The sequence below is a fragment of the Oncorhynchus gorbuscha genome, linkage group LG01 (assembly GCF_021184085.1).
Source record: "Oncorhynchus gorbuscha isolate QuinsamMale2020 ecotype Even-year linkage group LG01, OgorEven_v1.0, whole genome shotgun sequence".
Classification (NCBI taxonomy): Eukaryota; Metazoa; Chordata; class Actinopteri; order Salmoniformes; family Salmonidae; genus Oncorhynchus; species Oncorhynchus gorbuscha.
Window position 1 is genome coordinate 31682658 of NC_060173.1, and position 25336 is coordinate 31707993.

General features: G+C 45.6%; 1 protein-coding gene across 1 annotated transcript in view; it reads left to right on the forward strand.

Moving 5' to 3' along the window:
- Positions 1-3658: 3658 nt before the first annotated feature.
- LOC124042114 (IQ motif and SEC7 domain-containing protein 3-like) overlaps positions 3659-25336 on the forward strand; it is a 33983-nt gene continuing 12305 nt past the window's right edge. Inside the window, exons 1-6 of the mRNA XM_046360498.1 lie at positions 3659-4573; positions 6825-6899; positions 13845-13974; positions 14784-15134; positions 15260-16017; positions 21562-21723. Of these exons, the coding sequence (XP_046216454.1) occupies positions 4026-4573; positions 6825-6899; positions 13845-13974; positions 14784-15134; positions 15260-16017; positions 21562-21723 (2024 nt within the window). The 5' untranslated portion in view covers positions 3659-4025. The remainder of the gene's footprint in view (positions 4574-6824; positions 6900-13844; positions 13975-14783; positions 15135-15259; positions 16018-21561; positions 21724-25336) is intronic.

The following is a 25336-nucleotide window of genomic DNA, read 5'->3' on the forward strand; positions in this document are numbered from 1 at the left end:
GTCAGCAAACTTGATGATTGGAGACATGCATGGCCACGCAGTCATGGGTGAACAGGGACTGAGCATGCACCTCTGTGGGGCCCCCATTTTGAGGATCAGCGAGGCCGAGGTGTTGTTGCCTACCTTCACCACTTGAGGTCGGCCCTTCAGGAAGACCAGGACCCTTTTGCACAGGGAGAGGTTCAGACCCAGGGTCCTGAGCTTAATGATGAGCTTGGAGGGTACTATGGTGACGAAGGCTGAACAGCATTCTTACATAGGTATTTCTCTTGTAAATGTGGGATAGGCGATTGCATAATCTGTGGCTCTGTTGGGGCGCAATCCATATTGTAGTGGGTCTAGGGTGTCAGGTAAGATGGAGGTGAAATGGTCCTTAACTAGCCTCTCAAAGCACATATGATTACAGAATTAAACTCCTACGGGGGCGATAGTAATTTAGTTCAGTTACCTTCACTTTCTTGTGCACAGGAACAATAGTGGACATTTTGAAGCAAGTGGGGACAACAGACTGGGATAGTGAGAGATTGAATATGTAGGTAAACACTCCAGCCAGCTGGTCTGCGCATGCTCTGAGGACGCGGCTTGGGATGCAGTCTGGGTCAGTAGCCTAGCGAGGGTTAACATGCTTAAATGTCTTACTCACATCGGCCACAGAGATTGGCAGCACACCGTCCTTGTGAGTGGTGGGGCCCACGTCGGTGGCCCAATGTTGTTTTCCTTGAAGCAAGCAAAGGTTTTTAGCTTGTCCAGAAACGAGGTGTCGGTGTCCACGATGTGGCTGACTTTCCCTTTATAATCTGTGATTGTCTGTAGTCCCTGTCACACAGGGTTAGTGTTAGTGGGGCGGCAGGGTAGCCTAGTGGTTAGAGTGTTGGACTAGTAACCTGAAGGTTGCGAGTTCAAACCCCCCGAGCTGACATCTGTCGTTCTGCCCCTGAACAGGCAGTTAACCCACTGTTCCTAGGCCGTCATTGAAAATAAGAATTTGTTCTTAACTGACTTGCCTGGGTAAATAAAGGTAAAATAAAAAAATAAAAACACGCATCTCATGTCTGAGCCGTTGAATTGTGACTCCACGTTGTCTCTATGCTGAAGTTTTTCCACTTTGATTGCCTTGCGGAGGTCATAGTTGGTCTGATTGTGCATGTTCATGTTCCTAGACACTTTGCCGTGGTTAAATGTGATGGTCCTCGTTTTCAGTTTTGCACGAATGCTGCCATCAATCCACGGTTTCTAATCGTCACAGTATGAACCCAGAATGAACCCAGTGGACTGATGAACCCAGTCACCGAGTCAGTGTATACTTCGATAATATTCCCAGAGGCGACCTGGAACATATCCCAGTCCGCCTGATCAAAACAATCTTGAAGCATAGATTCCGATTGGTCAGACCTATTTTGAACAGTCCTTACCACGGGTTCTTCCTGCCTAAGTTTCTGCCAATAAGGGGGAGCAGGATAGAGGCATGGTCAGATTTCCAGAAGGAAGGGTGGGGAGAGGGCATTGTAGCCGTCCCTGAAAGGAGAATAGCGATGACCAAGAACACTCTCGCCGTGAGTAGCAAAGGCCATGTGTTGACAGAATTTCTGGAGTGTTTTCCTCAGATTTCCTTTAATTAAGTCCCCAGCTACAATAAATGTGGCCTCAGGATATGTGGTTTACAGTTTGCACAAAGTCCAGTGTAGTTCTGGTGTCGACCACCAGATTTCTACAGAGCTCCCTCTCTCTGTGTGTGTGTGTGTGTGTGTGTGTGTGTGTGTGTGTGTGTGTGTGTGTGTGTGTGTGTGTGTGTGTGTGTGTGTGTGTGTGTGTGTGTGTGTGTGTGTGTGTGTGTGTGTGTGTGTGTGTGTGTGTGTGTGTGTGTGTGTGTGTGTGTCTCTGTGTGTGTGTGTGCGTCAAATCAAATCTAATTCTATTGGTCACATGCGCCGAATACAACAGGCGTAAACTTTACAGTGAATTGCTTACATACGATACAACAATGTAGAGTTAAAAAGTAAGACAAATATTTGCTAAAAAAAAAAGGAAATAGTAACACAATAAAAATAATAATGAGACTATATAGAAGGAGTACTAGTACCGAGCCATTGTGCAGGGGTACGAAGTAGTTGAGGTAGTTGAGGTAATTGAGGTAATACAGTATGTACATGTGGGTGGGGGTAAAAGCGACTAGGAAAGGAAGATATATAACAAACAGAGTAGCAACAGCGTATGTGCAGTGTGAAAGTGTGTCAGTGTTTGAGTGTTTGTGTGTGTGGCGTCAATATGCATGTGGGTGTGTGTTTTGTGTGTGTGAGCATGAGCAATATGCATGTGGGAGTGTGTGTGTGTGTTAGTGTAGTATGTGTGTGGGTAGAGTCTAATGAGTGTGCATAGAGCCAGTGTAAGGGAGTCAGTGCAAAACAATGAAGATAAATAAATAATAAAGGGGTCAATGTAAATAGTCCAGGTAACCATTTGATGAACTGTTTAGCAGTCTGATGGCTTCTGGGTAGAAGCTGTTCAGGTGCATTTGTGTCCCAGACTTGGCGCTCTGGTAGCAGAGAGAACAAACAGGGAGCAGAGAGAACAAACAGTCTATTAATTGGGTGGCTGGAATCTTTGACAATCTGACACTGCCTGGTATTGACGTCCTGGATGGCAGGGAGTTCGGCCCTAGTGATATACTGTTTGGACCATGATAGGTCCCTAGTGATGTGGACACTAGGAACTTGAAGCTCTCGACCCGCTCCACTACAACCTCGTCCATGTGAATGGGGGTGTGTTCGGCCCTCATTTCCTATAGTCTAGTCCACGATAATCTCCTTTCTTGCCCACGTTGAGGGAGAGGTTGTTATCCTTGCACCACACTGTCGTCAATGATCAGGCCTACCGCTGTCGTGTTGTCGGCAAACATATTGGTGATGTTGGAATCGTGCGTAGTCACGCATTCATGGGTGAACAGGGTGAACAGGGAGTACAGGAGGGGACTGAGCTCGCAGCCTTGAGGGGCCCACGTGTTGATGGTCAGTGTGGTGGATGTGTTGTTGCCTCACCTCACCACCTGGGGCGGGCCGTCAGGAAGTCCAGGATCCAGTTGCAGAAGGAGGTGTTCAGTCCATGGGTCCTTAGCTTAGTGATGAGCTTTGAGGGTGCTATGGTGTTGAACGCTGAGCTGTAGTCAATGAACAGCATTCTCACGTAGGTGTTCCTTTTGTCCAGGTGGGAAAGGGCAGTGTGGAGTGCAATAGAGATTGCGTCATCGGTGGATCTGTTGGGGCAGTATGCGAATTGGAGAGGGTCCAGGGTTTCTGGGATGATGGTGTTGATGAGAGCCATGACCAGCCTTTCAAAGCATTTCATGGCTACAGATGTGATTGCTACGGAGCGGTAGTGTGCGCTTGCGTGTGTGCGTGCGTGAGTACTTGTGTGTGTGATGAGCTATAGTGCGCAGACAGAGCATGTGTTACATAATTCATAATTCAGAAATAAGCCTACATTAAATAACTACAGAGATACAGAGAGGAGAGTGTTAAACACACTAGGCTTGTGTGTGCGCTTGCGTGTGCGCATTCATGTGTGATGACGCCACACACCCTTGCCCAACTCGCCTTGCGCCCCTCCTCCGGTCACATCTGGATCCTTCCATCATCAGCAGCAGTCAGCAGAACTGTATCAGTGTCTGCGAGGGAGAGAGGAGAGAGAATCTCTTATCACGGGAAGACAGGAATATATACATCAGATCGTTGTCTCTTTTTCTATGTCTCTCTCTCTCTCTCTTTCCATTTTGAAACGGAGAAGCCTATTTATCTGTCTCTTTGCTACCGATCATCTCAGAAACAGAACAGAGGATTAAAAACAGAAGAGAAGAGTAAAACAAAAGGAGAGACTAATGGAAGAATAAAAAGCAAAGGAGAAGAGAGGGGGAAGACCTCTCATCTCATTCATCTATTCTAGCAGGAAGAAGGAATTTAGGCTACCTCTCCTCTACACTTGATCATCTCTCTCTCTTTCTCCTTTTCCTTCTCCTATCTCTTTCTCTCTCTATGGTCATGGCTGTGCAGGGGACCAGCCTGCTAGAGAACCCAGTTCAGGCAGTTCTATACCTTAGAGAACTGACCACTATTGTTCAGAACCAGCAGAGCCTCATCCAAACACAACGCCTGCGCATTGACGAACTGGACCGACGCGTGGGTGAGCTGCTTGGGGAGAACAGGAATCTGCGTGAAGTAAGAGGTGTACAACCTGACCCTCATCACCCAGAACACAACCCGAGCCTTCATTGTCATCATCCTCAGCATCAACATCCGTACCCACAAGACACCGGTTCTCTGCCCGCCCAGCCCATGCCTGAGGTTCATCCTGCTGAGCCAGAAAAGTCCTCTCCTCAGCCCGCCAATCCAGAGGACATGCAGCTGGTACCGGCCCATTCCCAGCCACAGTCACTGAGCCCTTTGCAAGGCGAGGCCATCCTGGGTGAGGGGGAGGACAGCAGGACTAGCATGGGCTGCCACATACTGGTTCCCCTGGTTCCCCTAGCTCCCCTCACTCCTACCACTTTCTGTCGCTCGCTGGCTCTCACCAGGCAATCAGAGTGAGTCTGTTTACTATAGCCTTTAGCATTGCAAACAAAATAAAGTGTGTGTGGCAACTCGAAAATGTCCAGTTTGTAAAATATAAGCCTACCAGCCCTCTGAAGTTGGCTGTTTTAACGGTAGGGTCATCGTGAGAGTGACGTGGAGAATTTACAGAAGCGGATTATTTGCCAAAATAGACCAAAACATGGGAGATTATATAACAAACAGCTGTGTGTGTGTGGTGTGTGTGTGTGTGCGTGCATGTGTATGTGTGCATGTGTGCGTGTGTGTGTGTGTTTGTTTGGAGGGATATGGCTCAAATGCATGCTGCACTCTTGGCAAAGAAACACTGCTTTGAAACCTGATTGAGGGGTCAGTTTTAAATATGGGACCGTAGGCCTAGTTGGATTGAATACAACTCTACAACTGCCAACTGTAATTGTTAAGAATAAATGCAGCCAGCTCTACTGTTATAGCTGTAGCAGCCCTCTCCATGGTTCTAAATCAATTTGAAAAAAAAAACCTTGTGTGTGTGTGTGTGGGAGTGTACTGTACGTCTGCATATGTATCCGTGTGTGTGTGTGTATGTGTGTGTGTGTGTGTGTGTGATGCCCCCCCCCCCTCTGGGGAAAAGAATGGAGTAAAGAGGGAACAGAGGAGGGGAGAAGAGAGGAATAAAATGCAAGATTGATGATGCTTGGCTGTGAGGAACAACCACAGTTCCATCAGGCTGGACCTGTGGACTCCTACTGATATTAGAGCTGTCTGTCTTTGGAAACCTAGAGGCAATGACATACAGGATATTCAGGAACTACAGTAGAAAATATTGATTTATATAGATATTCATATTTCTCTCTCCCTTCAACAACTACATCTATCCATATGACTGGCAATATTCTTCTCACATTACGCAGTGCACAAACTGTAATTTTTTTGTCACTCTTTTTTTTTTGCGGGGGGATCGGCAGACTGTATAACATACTGTACATGCTGAAATAGGCTGTGTGTGTGTGTGTGTGTGTGTGTGTGTGTGTGTGTGTGTGTGTGTGTGTGTGTGTGTGTGTGTGTGTGTGTGTGTGTGTGTGTGTGTGTGTGTGTGTGTGTGTTGGTGGGGGGACTGCACATGGGTTTGCCTATTGATGAGAGTATCATTCCTCTCCCCCTATTTCTCCCCCCTCCTTCCTCCAGCTGATCCACACGTATCTGGCCCACTTAGCCCATGGAGCGAACTGTAATCACCTACTCTCTGGAGAGAGAGAGAGAGAGAGAGAGAGAGAGAGAGAGAGAGAGAGAGAGAGAGAGAGAGAGAGAGAGAGAGAGAGAGAGAGAGAGAGTAACTGTGTGTTCTGACCCCTCGCTCCTAGATTGTTAATAATGCGTATGAGAGTCTAGGCTAGGGCAATGGGGCTAGGTTAGAGAGAGATATGGAGTGAGAGAGCAGAGAGAAGGAGAGAGAGCAGAGGGAGACGTGTCATGTTAAAATATTAATCTGCTCTCTGTATTAGAGATGTAATGGCTGAGATGTGTGTTAGTGTTGTACAGACAGAGAGGTGACCTTGCTATGGCCAATAGAGACAGACTAATTCCACTGTTACCAGGTCCCTGCTGGTCCTATAAGTTTTTTTGTAAGCAGCTGGGATTGAACTCTTCCTAAAACAGTTCATGAAAAACGCTTGCATGCATCAAAGCAGGACATTACATTTGTCAGAGCTCGGGAAAAGCCCAAGTCATTTGCCAGGACACTGGTGACGGCGGGCTGGCAGTTGAAGGTCATCTTCAGGAGGCAACTCAGGTTTCCATACATCATCACAACAACTAATCTGATGTTGAGAGACCTGAAACACCCCAGACCCCAAAATACATCACTGATGACTTAGGTCTAGCTAACTCTTCTGACTATCTTTCTCAAGCCATATATCATGACATTGTTATGACAATGTTTGGCATGGCAACAAGCAAACACTGCAAATTTGTGTGTGCGTATGTGTGTGTGTGCATGTGTATTTGTGTGAGACAGAGAGAGAGAGAGAGAGAAACCATCTGTCTGTATTTGTTAAATATGTCCGATAGCTGAATTCTGTTTCTGTTGTTTTAAGGTTTGTGTGTGTGCATGTGTGTGTCTGTGTGTGTTGAGAGAATTTGGTTTTGAGCCAACTCGGCTGTTTTAGAGTAAAGAAACAGTCACACTATACCCCTCCTTTTCCCCCTTTCCCCTCACTCCTATCTCCTCTGCCCTCTCTCCTCTCTTTGTCCTCTATCCCTCTACAGGAGTCAGACAATACTACATCAGTTCTGTTGTCCTGCTCCAGAGGCTCCAGAGGCTGCTCTCACTGGCTCCTCCAGGTAAGGTTGTGGCTTCCACACTCTGAAAACACTCCATCTAGATAGTTTTTTCTCTCTGCCTCTTCCTCTGTGACTGTCTGTTTTTCCATTTATTTTTTCCTTCCATCTGCCCCCTCTTGTCCTCTCGCTCTCTCTCACATCTCTCACTCTTTCTTTCTTTCGCTATCTCTCTCTCTCTCTCTCTCTCTCTCTCTCTCTCTCTCTCTCTCTCTCTCTCTCTCTCTCTCTCTCTCTCTCTCTCTCTCTCTCTCTTTCTCTCTCTTCTCTCTTTTTCTCCCTCTCTTGCTTTCTCTCTCTTGCTTTCTCTCTCTCCTTCTCTGTCTGTCTGTGTGTGTCTCTCTCTCCTTTGATCTTCCCTCTCTCCAGTCTATCCTGCAGTGCCATTACTGATTCTCTCAGCAGGGCTATCTAATGGCTCTGTCATTTTGCCCCCATGGAACTCCCTTCAGTGTGTGTGTGTGTGTGTGTGTGTGTGTGTGTGTGTGTGTGTGTGTGTGTGTGTGTGTGTGTGTGTGTGTGTGTGTGTGTGTGTGTGTGTGTGTGTGTGTGTGTGTGTGTGTGTGTGTGTGTGTGTGTGTGTGTGTGTGTGTGTGTGTGCATGGACATGTCTGTGTGTGTGTGCTAGTGAAAGTGCTAACAGTGACTGATTCAACCTAAAGCTCTGTAGCCCTCAGGAGGTTGGAGGGAGAAGGGCAATGTTGTCATTACATATGATGTTGTATTTATTTCACCTTTATTTAACCAGGTAGGCTAGTTGAGAACGCCTTTATTTAACCAGGTAGGCTGGAGGGAGAACACCTTTATTTAACCAGGTAGGCAGTTGAGAACACCTTTATTTAACCAGGTAGGCTAGTTGAGAACACCTTTATTTAACCAGGTAGGCTAGTTGAGAACACCTTTATTTAACCAGGTAGGCTAGTTGAGAACACCTTTATTTAACCAGGTAGGCTAGTTGAGAACACCTTTATTTAACCAGGTAGGCAAGTTGAGAACAAGTTCTCATTTACAATTGCAACCTGGCCAAGATAAAGCTAAGCAGTCCGATACATACAACGACACAGAGTTACACATGGAGTAAAACAAACATACAGTCAATAATACAGTAGAAACAAGTCTATATACGATGTGTATACGAAGGCAAAAAAAGGCAAAAAAAGGCCATGGTGGCAAAGTAAATACAATATAGCAAGTAAAACACGGGAATGGTAGATTTGCAGTGGAATAATGTGCAAAGTAGAAATAAAAATAACGGGGTGCAAAGGAACAAAATAAATAAATAATAAAATAAATAAATACAGTAGGGAAAGAGGTAGTTGTTTGGGCTAAATAAGTCTCACATACTGTACTGTGACTGTACAAAGTGTGTGTGTGTGTGTGTGTGTGTGTGTGTGTGTGTGTGTGTGTGTGTGTGTGTGTGTGTGTGTGTGTGTGTGTGTGTGTGTGTGTGTGTGTGTGTGTGTGTGTGTGTGTGTGTGTGTGTGTGTGTGTGTGTGTGTGTGTTCGCATGTGTGTGTCCCCTGTAAGTCCAGATAGACAGGGGAGTTTCTCAGAGTGGAAGTTAGTCTAAACAGTATTCACAAAGTATTCACCCACAGTTCAGAGCGGTTTTGCCTGTTGGTAAATAGAGGTAAAGGTGTAGAGGCAGACATAACCTTTAGACTAGAGATAACTCAATATACACTGATCATACCACAACTGACTGTATTGGCCTTGTGGTTGCATGTTATATTCATGTTCATGTGTGAGTGAGTGAGCTTGTGTATGTTTGTAAAGGTATGTGTGTGTCCTCTGACTGTGGGTGTCTATACGGTGATGTGAGATGACAGATGTTCATTTCTCCTTCACTGTGACATTAGAGGAGGCGGAGAAACCAGTGTGTGTGTGTGTGTGTGTATTTCGACCCTTCCCACAGGGCACGTACGTCAATTCAACGTCTATTCGACACTGGATCAACGTAATTGAATTGAAATGATGTGGAAACAATGTTGGTTCAACCAGTGTGTACCCAGTGGGATAAGTCTTCTTCAGCCATTCATATTCCAGGTGAAAAGTCCTATATATTGGGGCAGTGCTCAGTGACTTCACATCCTGAAACAGGAGGTCAAGAAACACTATTGGTTCACAGAATCAACATTAAATCAATCAAAATATAGAACCATACATGAGGAATGTGATACATGTTTACAATTATATACAGTACCAGTCAAAGGTTTGGACACACCTAGTCACTCAAGGTTTATAAAATATGTGTTATTATTTTATACATTGTAGAATAATAGTGAAGACATCAAAACTATGAAATAACACATGGAATTATGTAGTAACCAAACAAGTGTTAAACAAATCTAAATATATTTTATATTTGAGATTCTTCAAAGTAGCCACCCTTTGCTTGATGACAGCTTTGCACACTCTTGGCATTCCCTCAACCAGCTTCTTGAGGAATGTTTTCTCACATATGCTGAGCACTTGTTGGCTGCTTTTCCTTCACTCTGCGGTCCAACTCATCCCAAACCATCTCAGTTGGGTTTAGTTTGGTTGATTGTTGAGGCCAGGTCATCTGATGCAGCACTCCATCACTCTCCTTCTAGGTCAAATTTTCATTTGTTTAACACTTTTTTGGTTACTACATGATTCCATATGTGTTTTTTCATAGTTTTGATGTCTCCACTATTATTCTACAGTGTAGAAAATAGTAAAAATAAAGAAAAACCCTTGAATCAGTCGGTGTGTCCAAACCTTGGACTGGTACTGTAGATACACAATTATAAGGGCACAGGGCGAGACCCAGATGCAGACACGGGAGGCAGATGGTTCGAGTCTGATATTTATTATAATCCAAGGGGCAGGCAATAGAATGGTCGTGGACAGGCAAAAGATCATAAACAAGGTCAGAGTCCAGGAGGTACAGAGTGGCAGTGTCACTCACGGGTTTCTTCCTGGGAAGGAGATGAGGACCAAAATACAGCGCGGTAGTTGTCCATGGTTTTTTAATTAGAAAACTGAACATGAACACATAACCAAAACAACAAAGTGAAAACCCGAAACCAGTCCCGTGTGGCACAAACACTAACACAGGAAACAACCACCCACAAAACCCAACACAAAACAGGCTACCTAAATATGGTTCCCAATCAGAGACAATGACTAACACCTGCCTCTGAAACATAGAAATAGACAAACTAGACACACAACATAGAATGTCCACTCAGATCACACCCTGACCAAACAAAACATAGAAACATACAAAGCAAACTATGGTCAGGGTGTGACAGGCAGGCAGGCTCGAGGTCAGGGCAGGCAGTATGGCCAGGCAGGCGGGTTCAGAGTCAAGGCTGGCAAGGGTCAAAACCGGGAGGACTAGCAAAAGAGAAACAAGAACACGCAGGAGCATGGAAAAACACACAGGTTGACTTGACAAGACAAGACAAATTGGCAACAGACAAACAGGGAACACCGGAATAAATACCCAGGGACTAATGGGGAAAACAGGTGACACCTGGAGGTGGGTGGAGACAATCACAAAGACTGGTGAAACAGATCAGGGCGTGACAACAATATTCCCTTCAGGTAAAAACAGCAGTTTGGACATAGAACTATAGAAAAGGTTTCTAATCAAACTCCTCATTCAGGCCAAGATACGGGACAGTGTGTTGACCCTGTGGATCCAGAAAGATTTCCTTTGAAGTAGTTTCCTCCCAATGTCCCCTCCCCTGCATGACATCTTAACCCTTTCTATCCCAATGCATCTCAGAGAACTAATAGTGTGTCAGGTTGAGCAAAATGAACGGCAACAGGGTTTATGTACAGTGCATTCGGAAAATATTCAGACCCCTTGACTTTTTCCACATTTTGTTACAGCCTTATTCTAAAATTGATTACATTGTTTTTCCCCTCATCAGTCTACTTACAATACCCCATAGTGACAAAGTAAAAACTGTTTTTTTTTTTGAAATGTTGGTATTCAAACCCTTTACTCAGTACTTTGTTGAAGTGCCTTTGGCAGCAATTACAGCATTGAGTCTTCTTGGGTATGGTGCTAAAAGCTTGGCACACCTGTATTTGCGAAGTTTCTCCAATTCTTCTCTGCAGATCCTCTCAAGCTCTGTCAGGTTGGATGGGGAGCATAGCTGCACAGCTATTTTCAGGTCTCTCCAGAGATGTTCGATCGGGTTCAAGTCCGGGCTTTGGCTGGGCCACTCAATGACATTCAGAGACTTCCCAAAGCCACTTCTGTGTTGCCTTGGCTGTGTGCTTAGGGTTGTTGTCCTGTTGGAAGTTAAACCTTTGCCCCCGTCTGAGGTCTTGAGCGCTTTGGAGTAGGTTTTCATCAAGGACCTCTCCGTTCATCTTTCCCTCAACCCTGACTAGTCTCCCAGTCCACACCGCTGAACAATATCCCCACAGCAAGATGATGCCATCACCATGCTTCACCGTAGGGATGATGCCAGGTTTCCTCCAGATGTGACGCTAGGCATTCAGGCCAAAGAGTTCAATCTTGGTTTCAGCACACCAGAGAATCATGTTTCCCATGGTCTGAGAGTCCTTTAGGTGCCTTTTGACAAACTCCAAGCGGACTATCTATATGCCCTTTACTGAGGAGTGGCTTCCGTCTGGCCACTCTACCATAAAGGCCTGATTGGTAGAGTGCTGCAGAGATGGTTTTCCTTCTGGAAGGTTCTTCCATCTCTACAGAGGAACTCTGGAGCTCTGCCAGAGTGACCATTGGATTCTTGGTCACCTCCCTGACCAAGGCCCTTCTCCCCCGATTGCTCAGTTTGGCTGGGAGGCCAGCTCTAGGAAGAGCCTATGTGGATCCAAACTTCTTCCATTTAAGAATGATGGAGGCCACTGTGTTCTTGTGGACCTTCAATGCTGCAGACATTTTTTGGTACCCTTCCCCAGATCTGTGCCTTGACACAATCCTGTCTCGGAGCTCTACTGACAATTCCTTCAACCTCATTGTTTTTGCTTAGTTTTTGCTCTGACATGCACTGTCAATTGTGGGACCTTATATAGATATGTGTGTGCAATTCCAAGTCATGTCCAATAAATAGAATTTACCACACAATTTACCACAGTTGTAGAAACATCTCAATGATGATCCATGGAAACAGGATGCACCGAAGCTCAATTTCGAGTCTCATAGGAAAGTGTCTGAAAACGTATGTACTGTATATAAGGTAGTTAAAAAATCAATAATAATAATTTCTTAACAAACTGTTTTCGCTTCATCATTAGGGGGTTATTGTGCGTAGATTGATGAGGATTTTAAAAAATCAATAAGACTGTAACGTAACAAAATGTGGAAAAAGGGACAGGGTCTGAATACTTCCCAAATGCACTGTATATACACTATATATACAAACTAGTGGATTCGGCTATTTCAGCCACATCAGTTACTGACAGGTGTATAAAATTGAACACACAGCCATGTATTCTGCATAGACAAACATTGGCAGTACAATGGCCTTACTGAGAAGCTTAGTGACTTTCAATGTGGCACCGTCATAGGATGCCACCTTTCCAACAAGTCAGTTCATCAAATTTCTGCCCTGCTAGAGCTACCTCGGTCAACTGTAAGTGCTGTTATTGTGAAGTGGAAACGTCTAGGAGCAACAACAGCTCAGCTTAAGTGGTAGAGCTCACAGAACAGGACGGCCGAGTGCTGAAGCACGTAGTGCGTCAATATCGCCTGTCCTCGGTTGCAACACTCACTACTGAGATCCAAACTACTTCTGGAAGCAACGTCAGCCTAAGATCACCGTTCGCAATGCCAAGCATCGGCATTAGACTCTGGAGCAGTGGAAACTCGTTCTCTGGAGCGCATAGCACCCCCTGAAAAATAATAATAATAATAAAAATAATGAAACAATATATATAAATATACTGTATATTTTTGTTAAAAATATATTTTTTACAAAACTAGTGCACTGGTTCTTTAATAGTCCTGTGCTAGCGGACTGCAGCGAGGGTATGGTGGTGTTTTTAATAGAGTTGTTATAAAAGGTAGCCTCCAGCACGTGCAAACACACACACACACAAACACACACACATATATGGAGATAGAGAAAGAGAGAGACACGTACAGTACACACACACACACACACACACACACACACACACACACACACACACACACACACACACACACACACACACACACACACACACACACACACACACACACACACATATATGGAGATAGAGAAAGAGAGAGAGACAAGTACAGTACACACACACACACACACACATATACGGAGATAGAGAAAGAGACACACACACACACACACACACACACACACACACACACACACACACACACACACACACACACACACACACACACACACACACACACACACACACACACACACACACATATATGGAGATAGAGAAAGAGAGAGAGACAAGTACAGTACACACACACACACACACACACATATACGGAGATAGAGAAAGAGACACACACACACACACACACACACACACACACACACACACACACACACACACACACACACACACACACACACACACACACACACACACACACACACACACACACACACACACGGAGATAGAGATAGAGAAAGAGAGAGACAAGTACAGTACACACACACACACACACACACACACACACACACACACACACACACACACACACACACACACACACACACACACACACACACACACACACACACACACACACACACACACGCAGTGTTAGCTGAATAGTAGAACCAGAGAAGAACATTAGTGATGTAGTCATTATTTAAACATTAGTCTTTGCTTTTATACAGTAGCTGTGGTTTTAGAGCTGGCTTATATAACAACTGGTAGACTTAGCAAGTAGGTTAAAACACACACACACACATACAGTACATACACACATACACACGTTATCCCAGGCGTTGAAGGTGAGTGTTGTTGTTTCCATAGTGATGGGCAGCTGCTGGGTCTGGAGGGCGGGACTTCCGCCAGCAGACAGGAAGGAGAGGGGTCAGTAGGTGTGGCACGTAGAGAAGGACCCAGCGACTATGAACTTGCCCTGGAGAACAAGACCAAACAGGTGTGTGTGTGTGCAGAGGCATACAGGTGGGTTTGTGGGTTTGTGTTTCTGTGTGTATATGATACTGTACTCTTGATGAGAGAGAAAGAGAGAGTCAGACAGAGAGAGAAGAAAGTAAGAAAGAGAGGACACCAGCCCTTCCATCTCACGGGTAACAGGAACATGGGGGATGATGGGTTGTCATGGTAACAGCTAATAGCTCCTGCTGACTGCAGAATATGTCTTTATATTGCACAGAGAAGTGCCAAATGGACCACACTCTGTGTGTGTCTTTCTCTCTCTGTCCTTATTCTCTGTCCTTATCCTCTCCCCCTTCTTCTCTGCTTCTCCTTCCCACTCTTCCACTCCCCCCTCTTTATCTGAGCCTCAGAGGAAGTAAAAGGGGATTACTTGTCTTTTGTTCGCTTTCTGTTTGAGACACAGTGATGTAGTGATAGGTGTATCTGGTAGAAAGGTATTGGAGTTTGGTGAGAGGGTGTGTTGTACTCTCACCCCACCCCCCCTAGTTTTAGATGCACTATTGTTAAGTGACTGTCCCACTGGATGTCATAAGGTGATTGCACCAATTTGTAAGTCGCTCTGGATAAGAGCGTCTGCTAAATGACTTAAATGTAAATGTATGTTAAATGTACTGTTTTCAGAGAGGAGAGCTTGTCCCACTTTTCTTTTATATTTGGAGAAACATCCAGTTTAACAACCGGAGGCTTTTAGCATTGTTCTGTTAAGACTACAATATTTCCCCCCAAAAATCTTGCCAACAATATTTTTCTCTCTACTCTCTCTTCTTCTCTCCCCCCCTCTGTCTGTAGATAGAGGAGTTGGAGCTGAGGTACGGTGGTCACCTGGTGTCGCGGCGCGCTGCGTGTCGTATTCAGACAGCGTTCCGTCAGTACCAGCTCAGTAAGAATTTCCAGAAGATCCGGAACTCTTTGTCAGAGAGCAAGTTGCCACGCCGCATATCCCTGCGCCGGCTCAACCCCAGCCGGGGTCAGAACCCCACCCAGCGACACAGCTTCCTGTTAGAGAGTGGGGGCCCACCATTGCGCCCCAAAACACCCCCACCACCCCCCTCACGCTCCACCTCCCTGCCGCCCTCAGCCTCCCCTGCCATGGGCCCTGGCCCCTCGCTCACACAGCTGGAGGACTGCTTCTCAGAGCAGGTGGGCTTTATGTAACACTAGCATAGCCTAGCATCATAATAGTTTGCCTTTACAGTGAGCCTAGTGTTTCATCATAATACAGCTTAAAGGTCTTCCTATAACTAGTATTATGATTCTTATTCCAGGTACGCTCGCTGGCCCATTCGATAGACGAGGCCCTGCGTGGGTGGAGCCTGTCGGAGGGGGTTGAAGGGGGGACAGGGGGGCTGCTGATGGACCCTGAGGCATTTCGGGCGGCTGGTCAGAATGCCTGCATGCCTCGCAGTGCCAGCTCCCTGCTCATGGCCTTCAGAGATGTCACCGTTCACATCGACACCAACAACTACACTGTCTCCACAACTACCACCTCCACTACCACCACTACCCACGGCAACACAGGGACAGGGGCGGGAGGAAGCAGGCAAACCTCAATGGAAGGGGGAGGGGGAGAGGGGGGTGGAGGGGTAGGGAGAGAAACAACAACCTCCCAGCTGGGGGGTGAGAAAGAGTTCCCTGCCCCCCCTCCCAGTGAGGAATTGTTGAAGGGAGGAGGGTTGAGGATGGAGTCAACTATGACAGGGCAGGGGAGAAAGTTGGGGGGGCAGAGTGGCTCAGAGATACTCAGTTCCACCTCTACCTCCACCTCGGCCCAGTCTAACCAGTATACCACTCAGTCCTCCTATCCCCAGTACCACCAGTATTCCACATACCCCCAGGCCCATCACCCCCAATCCCAGCCAGGGTCCCAGTCAGTCAGGGACCCCACCACTGAGGCCCTCCAGGCCCTGGTCCTCTCTTTGCCCAGAGACCGATGCCAGGACCCTGCCTCCTGCCGATCCCCCACACTCTCCACTGACACACACCGCAAACGACTCTACCGCATCGGACTCAACCTCTTCAACGTGTAAGTACGCACGCACGCACACACACACACACACACACACACACACACACACACACACACACACACACACACACACACACACACACACACACACACACACACACACACACACACACACACACACACACACACACACACACACACACACACACACACACACACACACACACACACACACCTCACACTCACACTCACACGCAAACACGCACATTATACACCTTATAATGTAGCAAGATGTCGCCGAAAGAGATGGTAGCCTCTCTTCAGATCCTTAGGAAACTATGCAGTTATTTGTTTTTTTAATGTATTATTTCTTACATTGTTAGCCCAGAAAATCTCAACTGTTATTACATACAGCCAGGAAGAACAATTGGATATAAAAGCTTACCAACTTACCAACATTACGACCAGGAATACGTCTTTCCCGGATCCTTTGTTCGAAGCTCCACCCTGAACATGGGATCTTATCCCAGAGGCCGACCCAAAACAACGCAGTCGCTGCAGGAGAGGTAGACGGAGCAGCCTACTGGTCAGACTCAGAAGGCAAGCACACCATCCACCGCATCCGAGCATATTACTCGCCAATGTCCAATCTCCACTGACAGAAACAAATATCTCTCTGGTAAAAAGAAGGGCAGGGGTGTATGCCTTATGATTAACGACTCATGGTGTAATCACAACAACATACAGGAACTCAAGTCCTTTTGTTCACCTGAAATAGAATTCCTTACAATCAAATGCTGACCGCGTTATCTTCCAAGAGAATCCTCTTCGATTATAGTCACAGCCGTGTATATCCCCCCCAAGCAGATACCTCGTCGGCTCTGAAAGAACTTCACTGGACTCTTTGTAAACTGGAAACCATACATCCTGAGGCAGCATTTATTGTAGCTGGGGATTTTAACAAAGCTAATCTGAGAACAAGACTTCCTAAATTCTATCAGCATATCGAATGCACGACACGAGCTGGTAGCATTCTGGATCATGGCTACTCTAACTTCCGCGATGCATACAAAGCCTTCCCCCACTCTGCCTTTGGCAAATCTGACCATGACTCCATTTGTTGTCCCAGCCTATAGACAGAAACTAAAACAGGAAATGCCGTGCTATAGGTCTATCCATCGCTGGTCTGACCAATCGTGAATCCACTCTTCAAGATTGCTTTGATCACGTGGACTGTGATATGTTCTGGGTAGCCTCAGACAATAACATTGATGTATACGCTAACTCGGTGAGCAAGTTTATTACGAAGTGCATCGGAGATGTGGTACCCACTGTGACTATTAAAACCTTTCCTAACCAGAAACCATGGATTGATGGCAGCATTCACGCAAAAGCTGAAAGTAAAGACCACCGCTTTTAATCATGGCAAGGTGTCTGGAAACATGACCGAATACAAACAGTGCAGCTCTTCCCTCCGCAAGGCAATCAAACAAGCAAAGCGTCAGTATAGAGACAAAATACAGTAGAGTCGCAATTCAACGGCTCAAACACGAGACGTATGTGACAGGGTCTACAGTCAATCACGGATTACAAAACGAAAACCAGCCCCGTCGCGGACATCGACGTCTTGCTCCCAGACAAATTAAACAACTTCTTTGCTCGCGTTGAGGACAATACAGTTCCACTGACGTGGCTCGCTACATAAGCCTGTGGGCTCTCCTTCTCCATGGCTTACGTGAGTAAAACATTTAAACGTGTTAACCCTCGCAAGGCTGCCGGTCCAGACAGCATCCCTAGCCGCGTCCCCAGAGCATAAGCAGACCAGCTGGCTGGTGTGTTTATGGACATATTCAATCAATCCCTGTCCCCATATGCTTCAAGATGGCCACCATTGTTCTTGTTCCCAGGACAGCTAAGGTAACTGAACTCAATGACAATCGCTCCATTCCACTCACTTGTGTCATTATGAAGTGTTTTGAGAGACTAGCCAAGCATCATATCACCTCCACCCTACCTGATAGACCCACTCCAATTTGCTAACCGCTACAATAGGTTCACTGATGATGCAATCGCCATCACACTGCACACTGCCCTAACCAATCTGGATAAGAGGAATACCTATGTAAGAATGATGTCCATTGACTACAGCTCAGCATTTAACACCATAGTACCCTACAAGCTCGTCACCATAGTACCCTCCAAGACCCTTGGTCTCGACCCCGCCCTGTGCAACTGGGTCCTGGACTTTCTGACGGGCCACCCCCAGGTGGAGAAGGAAGGAAGCAATGTCTCCACCCCGCTGATCCTCAACACTGGGGCCCCACAAGGGTATGTTCTCAGTCCTCTCCTGTACTCCCTGGTCACCCAAAAATTGCATGGCCATGCACGCCTCCAACCCAATCATCAAGGTTACAGACGACACTACAGTTGTAAGCTTGATTACCAACAACCACAAGGCCCTCGGAGTGTGGTGTCAGGAAAATAACCTCTCAATCAAATTCTACAAAACAAAGGAGATGATCGTGGACTTCAGGAAACAGCAGAGCACCCCCCAATCCACATTGACGGGACAGTAGTGGAGAAGTTGGAAAGTTTTAAGTTCTTCGGCATACTCATCATGGAAAACTGAAATGGTCCACCTACACAGACAGCGTGGTGACGAAGGCGCAACAGCTTCTCTTCAACCTCAGGAGGCTGAAGAAATTTGTCACGTAAAACACTCACAAATGTTTACAGATGCACAATCGAGAGCATCCTGTGATTGAGTGCAACACCTTCAACCACAAGGCTCTCCAGAGTGTAGTGCGGTCTGCACAATGCATTACCAGGAGCAAACTACTTGCCCTTCAGGACACCTACTCCACCCGATGTCACAGGAAGGCCAAAAATATCATCAAGAACAACAACCACCCAGGCCACTGCCTGTTCACCCCGCTATCATCCAGAAGGCGAGGTCAGTACAGGTGCATCAAAGCTGGGACCGAGAGACTGAAAAACAGCTTCTATCAACAGCCGTCACTAACATAGAGAGGCTGCTGCCAACATACAGACTCAAATCTCTGGCCACTTTAATAAATGGACTTAATAAAGGTATCACTAGTCACTTTAAATAACGCTACTTTAATAATGTTTACATACCCTACAATACTCATCTCATATGTACAGTGGGGCAACTACTTTGTTTCCGGTGTCCTTTGATGCCTCTTTGGTCTTGGCCATAGTGGAGTTTGGAGTGTGACTGTTTGAGGTTGTGGACAGGTGTTTTTAAACTGATAACAACTTCAAACAGGTGCCATTAATACAGGTAACGAGTGGAGGACAGAGGAGCCTCTTAAAGAAGAAGTTACAGGTCTGTGAGAGCCAGAAATCTTGCTTGTTTGTAGGTGACCAAATACTTATTTTCCACCATAATTTGCAAATAAATTCATAACAAATCCTACAATGTGATTTTCTGTTTTTTTTTTCATTTTGTCTGTCATAGTTGAAGTGTACCTATGATGAAAATTACAGGCCTTTCTCATCTTTTTAAGTGGGAGAACTTGCACAATTGGTGGCTGACTAAATACTTTTTTGCCCCACTCTATATACTGTATTCTATACCATCTACTGCATCTTGCCTATGCCGCGCGGCCATTGCTCATCCATATATTTATATGTACATAATCTTATTAATACCTTTACATTTGTGTGTATAAGGTATTTGATTTGATTTGATAAAGGATCACATGCAGGGTTGAATTGTCCTCTAGCTACTCACAGAATTATTCACAGAACAGGTATCTGCTCTAGAAAGGGGGAGAGGAAAAGGGAGAGAGAGGTGGAAAGGTGGTATTTATATATAGCAGTACAGTTGAAGTCAGAAGTTTACATACACCTTAGCCAAATACATTTAAACTCAGTTTTTAAACAATTCCTGACATTTAATCATAGTAAAAATTCCCTGTATTAGGTCAGTTAGGATCACCACTTTATTTTAAGAATGTGACATGTCAGAATAATAGTAGAGATAATGATTTATTTCAGCTTTTATTTTGTTCATCACATTCCCAGTGGGTCAGAAGTTTACATACACTCAATTAGTATTTGGTAGCATTGCCTTTAAATTGTTTAACTTGGGTCAAATGTTTTGGGTAGCCTTCTACAAGCTTCCCACAATAAGTTGGGTGAATTTTGGCCCTTACCTCCTGACAGAGCTGGTGTAACTGAGTCAGGTTTGTAGGCCTCCTTGCTCGCACACGCTTTCTCAGTTCTGCCCACAAATTCTCTATAGGATTGAGGTCAGGGCTTTGTGATGGCCACTCCAATACCTTGACTTTGTTGTTTAAGCCATTTTGCCACAACTTTGGAAGTATGCTTGGGGTCATTGTCTATTTGGAAGACCCATTTGCGACCAAGCTTTAACTGATGTCTTGAGATGTTGCTTCAATATATCCACATAAATCTTCCATCCTCATGATAACATCTATTTTGTGAAGTGCACCAGTCCCTCCTGCAGCAAAGCACCCCCAAAACATGATACTTGCACCCCGTGCTTCAAGGTTGGGATGGTGTTCTTCGGCTTGCAAGCATCCCCCTTTTTCCTCCAAACATAACGATGGTCATTATGGCCAAACAGTTCGATTTTTGTTTCATCAGACCAGAGGACATTTCTACAAAAAGTACAACCTTTGTCCCCATGTGCACTTGCAAACCGTAGTCTGGCTTTTTATGGCAGTTTTGGAGTAGTGGCTTCTTCCTTGCTGAGCGGCCTTTCAGGTTATGTCGATATAGGACTCACTTTACCTAGATATAGATACTTTTGTACCTGTTTCCTCCAGCATCTTCACAAGGTCCTTTGCTGTTGTTCTGAGATTGATTTGCACTTTTCTCACCAAAGTACGTTCATCTCTAGGAGACAGAACGCGTCTCCTTCCTGAGTGGTATGACGGCTGCGTGGTCACATGGTGTTTATACTTGAATACTATTGTTTGTACAGATAAACGTGGTACCTTCAGACATTTGGAAATTGCTCCCGAGGAGGAACCAGATCATCTTGGCTGATTTCTTTTGATTTTCCCATGATGTCAAGAAAAGAGGCACTGAGTTTGAAGGTAGGCCTTGAAATACATCCACAGGTACACCTCCAATTGACTCAAATGATGTCAATTAGCCTATCAGAAGCTTCTGAAGCCATGACATCATTTTCTGGAATTTTCCAAGCTGTTTAAAGGCACAACTTGGTGTATGTAAACTTTTGACTCACTGGAATTATGATTCAGTGAATTATAAGTGAAATAATCTGTCTGTAAACAATTGTTGGAAAAATGACTTGTGTCATGTACAAAGTAGATATTATAACCGACTTCCCAAAAATATAGTTTGTTAAGCAAGACATTTGTGGAGTGGTTGAAAAACGAGATTTAATGACTCCAACCTAAGTCTATGTAAACTTCCCACTTCAACTGTATTTACGGTTGGCCTGCAGCCTGTAGTTATTTTAAAGAGCTAATGTGAATCACTGAGACTGAGAGAGTTGCCTATCACTTTACGGTTCTATTCACACACATATACGCACACACACACATGCATACACTTATATTGTGCTTTCTATCTCTACTCTAGGAACCCAGAGAGAGGCATCCACTTCCTGATCACGCGTGGTTTCGTCCCAGACACGCCCATGGGCGTGGCCCACTTCCTGTTACAGAGGAAGGGCCTAAGCCGACAGATGATTGGAGAGTTCCTGGGGAACAGCAAGCTGCTCTTCAACAGAGACGTCCTGGAGTGAGTCCACACACAAAATAAAGCACAAATATGTTTTACACGGATGCATGCTCTCACACTGCAGAGAGCGAGAGAGCCAGGAGAATGTGCTTTGCTTAGAGAAAAAATAGGTCACAGCACTCAGCACAATTTTCTTTCTCCTCTCTCCCCTTCTCTTCTTTTCTCTCTACTCCCCCTCTCTCCTCTTCTCTTCTTTTCTCTCTACTCCCCCTCTCTTCTTTTCTCTCTACTGCCCCTCTCTTCTTTTCACTCCACTCCCCCTCTCTCCTTTTCTCTTCTCTTCTTTTCTCTCTACACCCCCTCTCTTATTTTCTTTCTACTCCCCCTCTCTTCTTTTCTCTCTACTCCCCCTCTCTCCTTTTTTCTTCTTTTCTCTCTACTCCCCCTCTCTCCTTTTCTCTTCTTTTCTCTCTACTCCCCCTCTCCTCTTTTCTCTCTACTCCCCTATCTTCTTTTCTCTCTACCCCTCCTCTCTCCTTTTCTTTTCTCTTAATATAATAATAATAATATATGCCATTTAGCAGACGCTTTTATCTCGACTTACAGTCATGTGTGCATACATTCTACGTTTTCTCGGGGATCGAACCCACCCCCTGGCGTTACAAGCGCCATGCTCTAATGAGCCAGAAGGACCTCTTTTCTCTCTTTCTCTTCTTTTCTCTCTTCTCCCCCTCTCTAATCCCCCTCTCTCCATTTCTCTTCTTTTCTTCTTCTCCCCCACTCCTCCCCCCTCTCCATTTCTCTTCTTTTCTCTCTACTCCCCCTCTCTTCTTTTCTCTCTACTCCCCCTCTCTTCTTTTCTCTCGTTTCTCGTTTCTCTTTTCTCTCTACTCCCCCTCTCTTCTTTTCTCTCTACTCCCCCTCTCTTATTTTCTCTCTACTCCCCCTCTCTTCTTTTCTCTCTACTCCCCCTCTCTTCTTTTCTCTCTACTCCCCCTCTCTCCTTTTCTCTTCTTTTCTCTCTACTCCCCCTCTCGTCTTTACTCTCTACTCCCCCTCTCTTCTTTTCTCTCTACTCCCCCTCTCTTCTTTTCTCTCTACTCCCCCTCTCTTCTTTTCTCTCTACTCCCCCACTCTTCGTTTCTCTCTACTCCCCCTCTCTTATTTTCTTTCTACTCCCCCTCTCTTCTTTTCTCTCTACTCCCCCTCTCTTATTTTCTTTCTACTCCCCCTCTCTTCTTTTCTCTCTACTCCCCCTCTCGTCTTTTCTCTCTACTCCCCTCTCTTCTTTTCGCTCCACTCCCCCTCTCTCCTTTTCTCTTCTCTTCTTTTCTCTCTACTCCCCTCTCTTCTTTTCTCTCTACTCCCCCTCTCTCCTTTTCTCTTATTTTCTCTCTACTCCCCCTCTCTCCTTTTCTCTTCTTTTCTCTCTACTCCCCCTCTCCTCTTTTCTCTCTACTCCCCTCTCTTCTTTTCTCTCTACCCCTCCTCTCTCCTTTTCTTTTCTCTTCTTTTCTCTCTACTCCTCCTCTCTTCTTTTCTCTCTACTCCCCCTCTCTCCGTTTCTCTTCTTTTCTCTCTACTCCCCCTCTCTACTCCCCTTCTCGTCTTTTCTCTCTACTCCCCTTCTCTTCTTTTCTCTCTACTCCCCCTCTCTTCTTTTCTCTCTACTCCCCCTCTCTTATTTTCTTTCTACTCCCCCTCTCCTCTTTTCTCCCTACTCCCCTCTCTTCTTTTCTCTTCCTTTCTCTCTACTCCCCTCTCTTCTTTTCTCTCTACCCATCCTCTCTCCTTTTCTTTTCTCTTCTTTTCTCTCTACTCCTCCTCTCTTCTTTTCTCCCTACTCCCCCTCTCTCCGTTTCTCTTCCTTTCTCTCTACTCCCCCTCTCTACTCCCACTCTCTTCTTTTCTAACTACTCCCCCTCTCTTATTTTCTTTCTACTCCCACTCTCTTCTTTTCTCTCTACTCCCCCTCTCTTATTTTCTTTCTACTCCCCCTCTCTTCTTTTCTCTCTACTCCCCCTCTCCTCTTTTCTCTCTACTCCCCTCTCTCCTTTTCTTTTCTCTTCTTTTCTCTCTACTCCTCCTCTCTTCTTTTCTCTCTACTCCCCCTGTCTCCGTTTCTCTTCTTTTCTCTCTACTCCCCCTCTCTTCTTTTCTCTCTACTCCCCTCTCTTCTTTTCTCTCTACTCCCCCTCTCTTCTTTTCTCTCTACTCCCCCTCTCTTCTTTTCTCTCTACTCCCCCTCTCTTCTTTTCTCTCTACTCCCCCTCTCTTCTTTTCTCTATACTCCCCCTCTCTTCTTTTCTCTCTACTCCCCTCTCTTCTTTTCTCTATACTCCCCCTCTCTTCTTTTCTCTCTACTCCCACTCTCTTATTTTCTCTCTACTCCCCCTCTCTTATTTTCTTTCTACCCCCCCTCTCTTCTTTTCTCTCTACTCCCCCACTCTTCTTTTCTCTCTACTCCCCCTCTCTTCTTTTCTCTCTACTCCCCCTCTCCTCTTTTCTCTCTACTCACCCTCTCTTCTTTTCTCTCTACTCCCCCTCTCTTCTTTTCTCTCTACTCCCCCTCTCCCTTTTCTCTCTACTCCCTCTCTTCTTTTCTCTCTACCCCTCCTCTCTCCTTTTCTTTTCTCTTCTTTTCTCTCTACTCCTCCTCTCTTCTTTTCTCTCTACTCCCCTCTCTTATTTTCTTTCTACTCCCCCTCTCTTCTTTTCTCTCTACTCCCCCTCTCTCCTTTTCTCTCTACTCCCCTCTCTTCTTTTCTCTCTACCCCTCCTCTCTCCTTTTCTTTTCTCTTCTTTTCTCTCTACTCCTCCTCTCTTCTTTTCTCCCTACTCCCCCTCTCTCCGTTTCTCTTCCTTTCTCTCTACTCCCCCTCTCTACTCCCACTCTCTTCTTTTCTAACTACTCCCCCTCTCTTATTTTCTTTCTACTCCCACTCTCTTCTTTTCTCTCTACTCCCCCTCTCTTATTTTCTTTCTACTCCCCCTCTCTTCTTTTCTCTCTACTCCCCCTCTCCTCTTTTCTCTCTACTCCCCTCTCTCCTTTTCTTTTCTCTTCTTTTCTCTCTACTCCTCCTCTCTTCTTTTCTCTCTACTCCCCCTGTCTCCGTTTCTCTTCTTTTCTCTCTACTCCCCTCTCTTCTTTTTTCTCTCTACTCCCCCTCTCTTCTTTTCTCTCTACCCCCTCTCTCTTTTCTCTCTACTCACCCTCTCTTCTTTTCTCTCTACTCCCCCTCTCCCCTTTTCTCTCTACTCCCCTCTCTCTTCTTTTCTCTCTACCCATCCTCTCTCCTTTTCTTTTCTCTTCTTTTCTCTCTACTCCCCCACTCTTCTTTTCTCTCTACTCCCCCTCTCTTCTTTTCTCTCTACTCCCCCTCTCCTCTTTTCTCTCTACTCCCTCTCTCTTCTTTTCTCTCTACCCCTCTTCTCTCTCCTTTTCTTTTCTCTTCTTTTCTCTCTACTCCCCCTCTCTTCTTTTCTCTCTACTCCCCCTCTTATTTTCTTTCTACTCCCCCTCTCTTCTTTTCTCTCTACTCCCCCTCTCTCCTTTTCTCTCTACTCCCCTCTCTTCTTTTCTCTCTACCCCTCCTCTCTCCTTTTCTTTTCTCTTCTTTTCTCTCTACTCCTCCTCTCTTCTTTTCTCTCTACCCCTCCTCTCTCCTTTTCT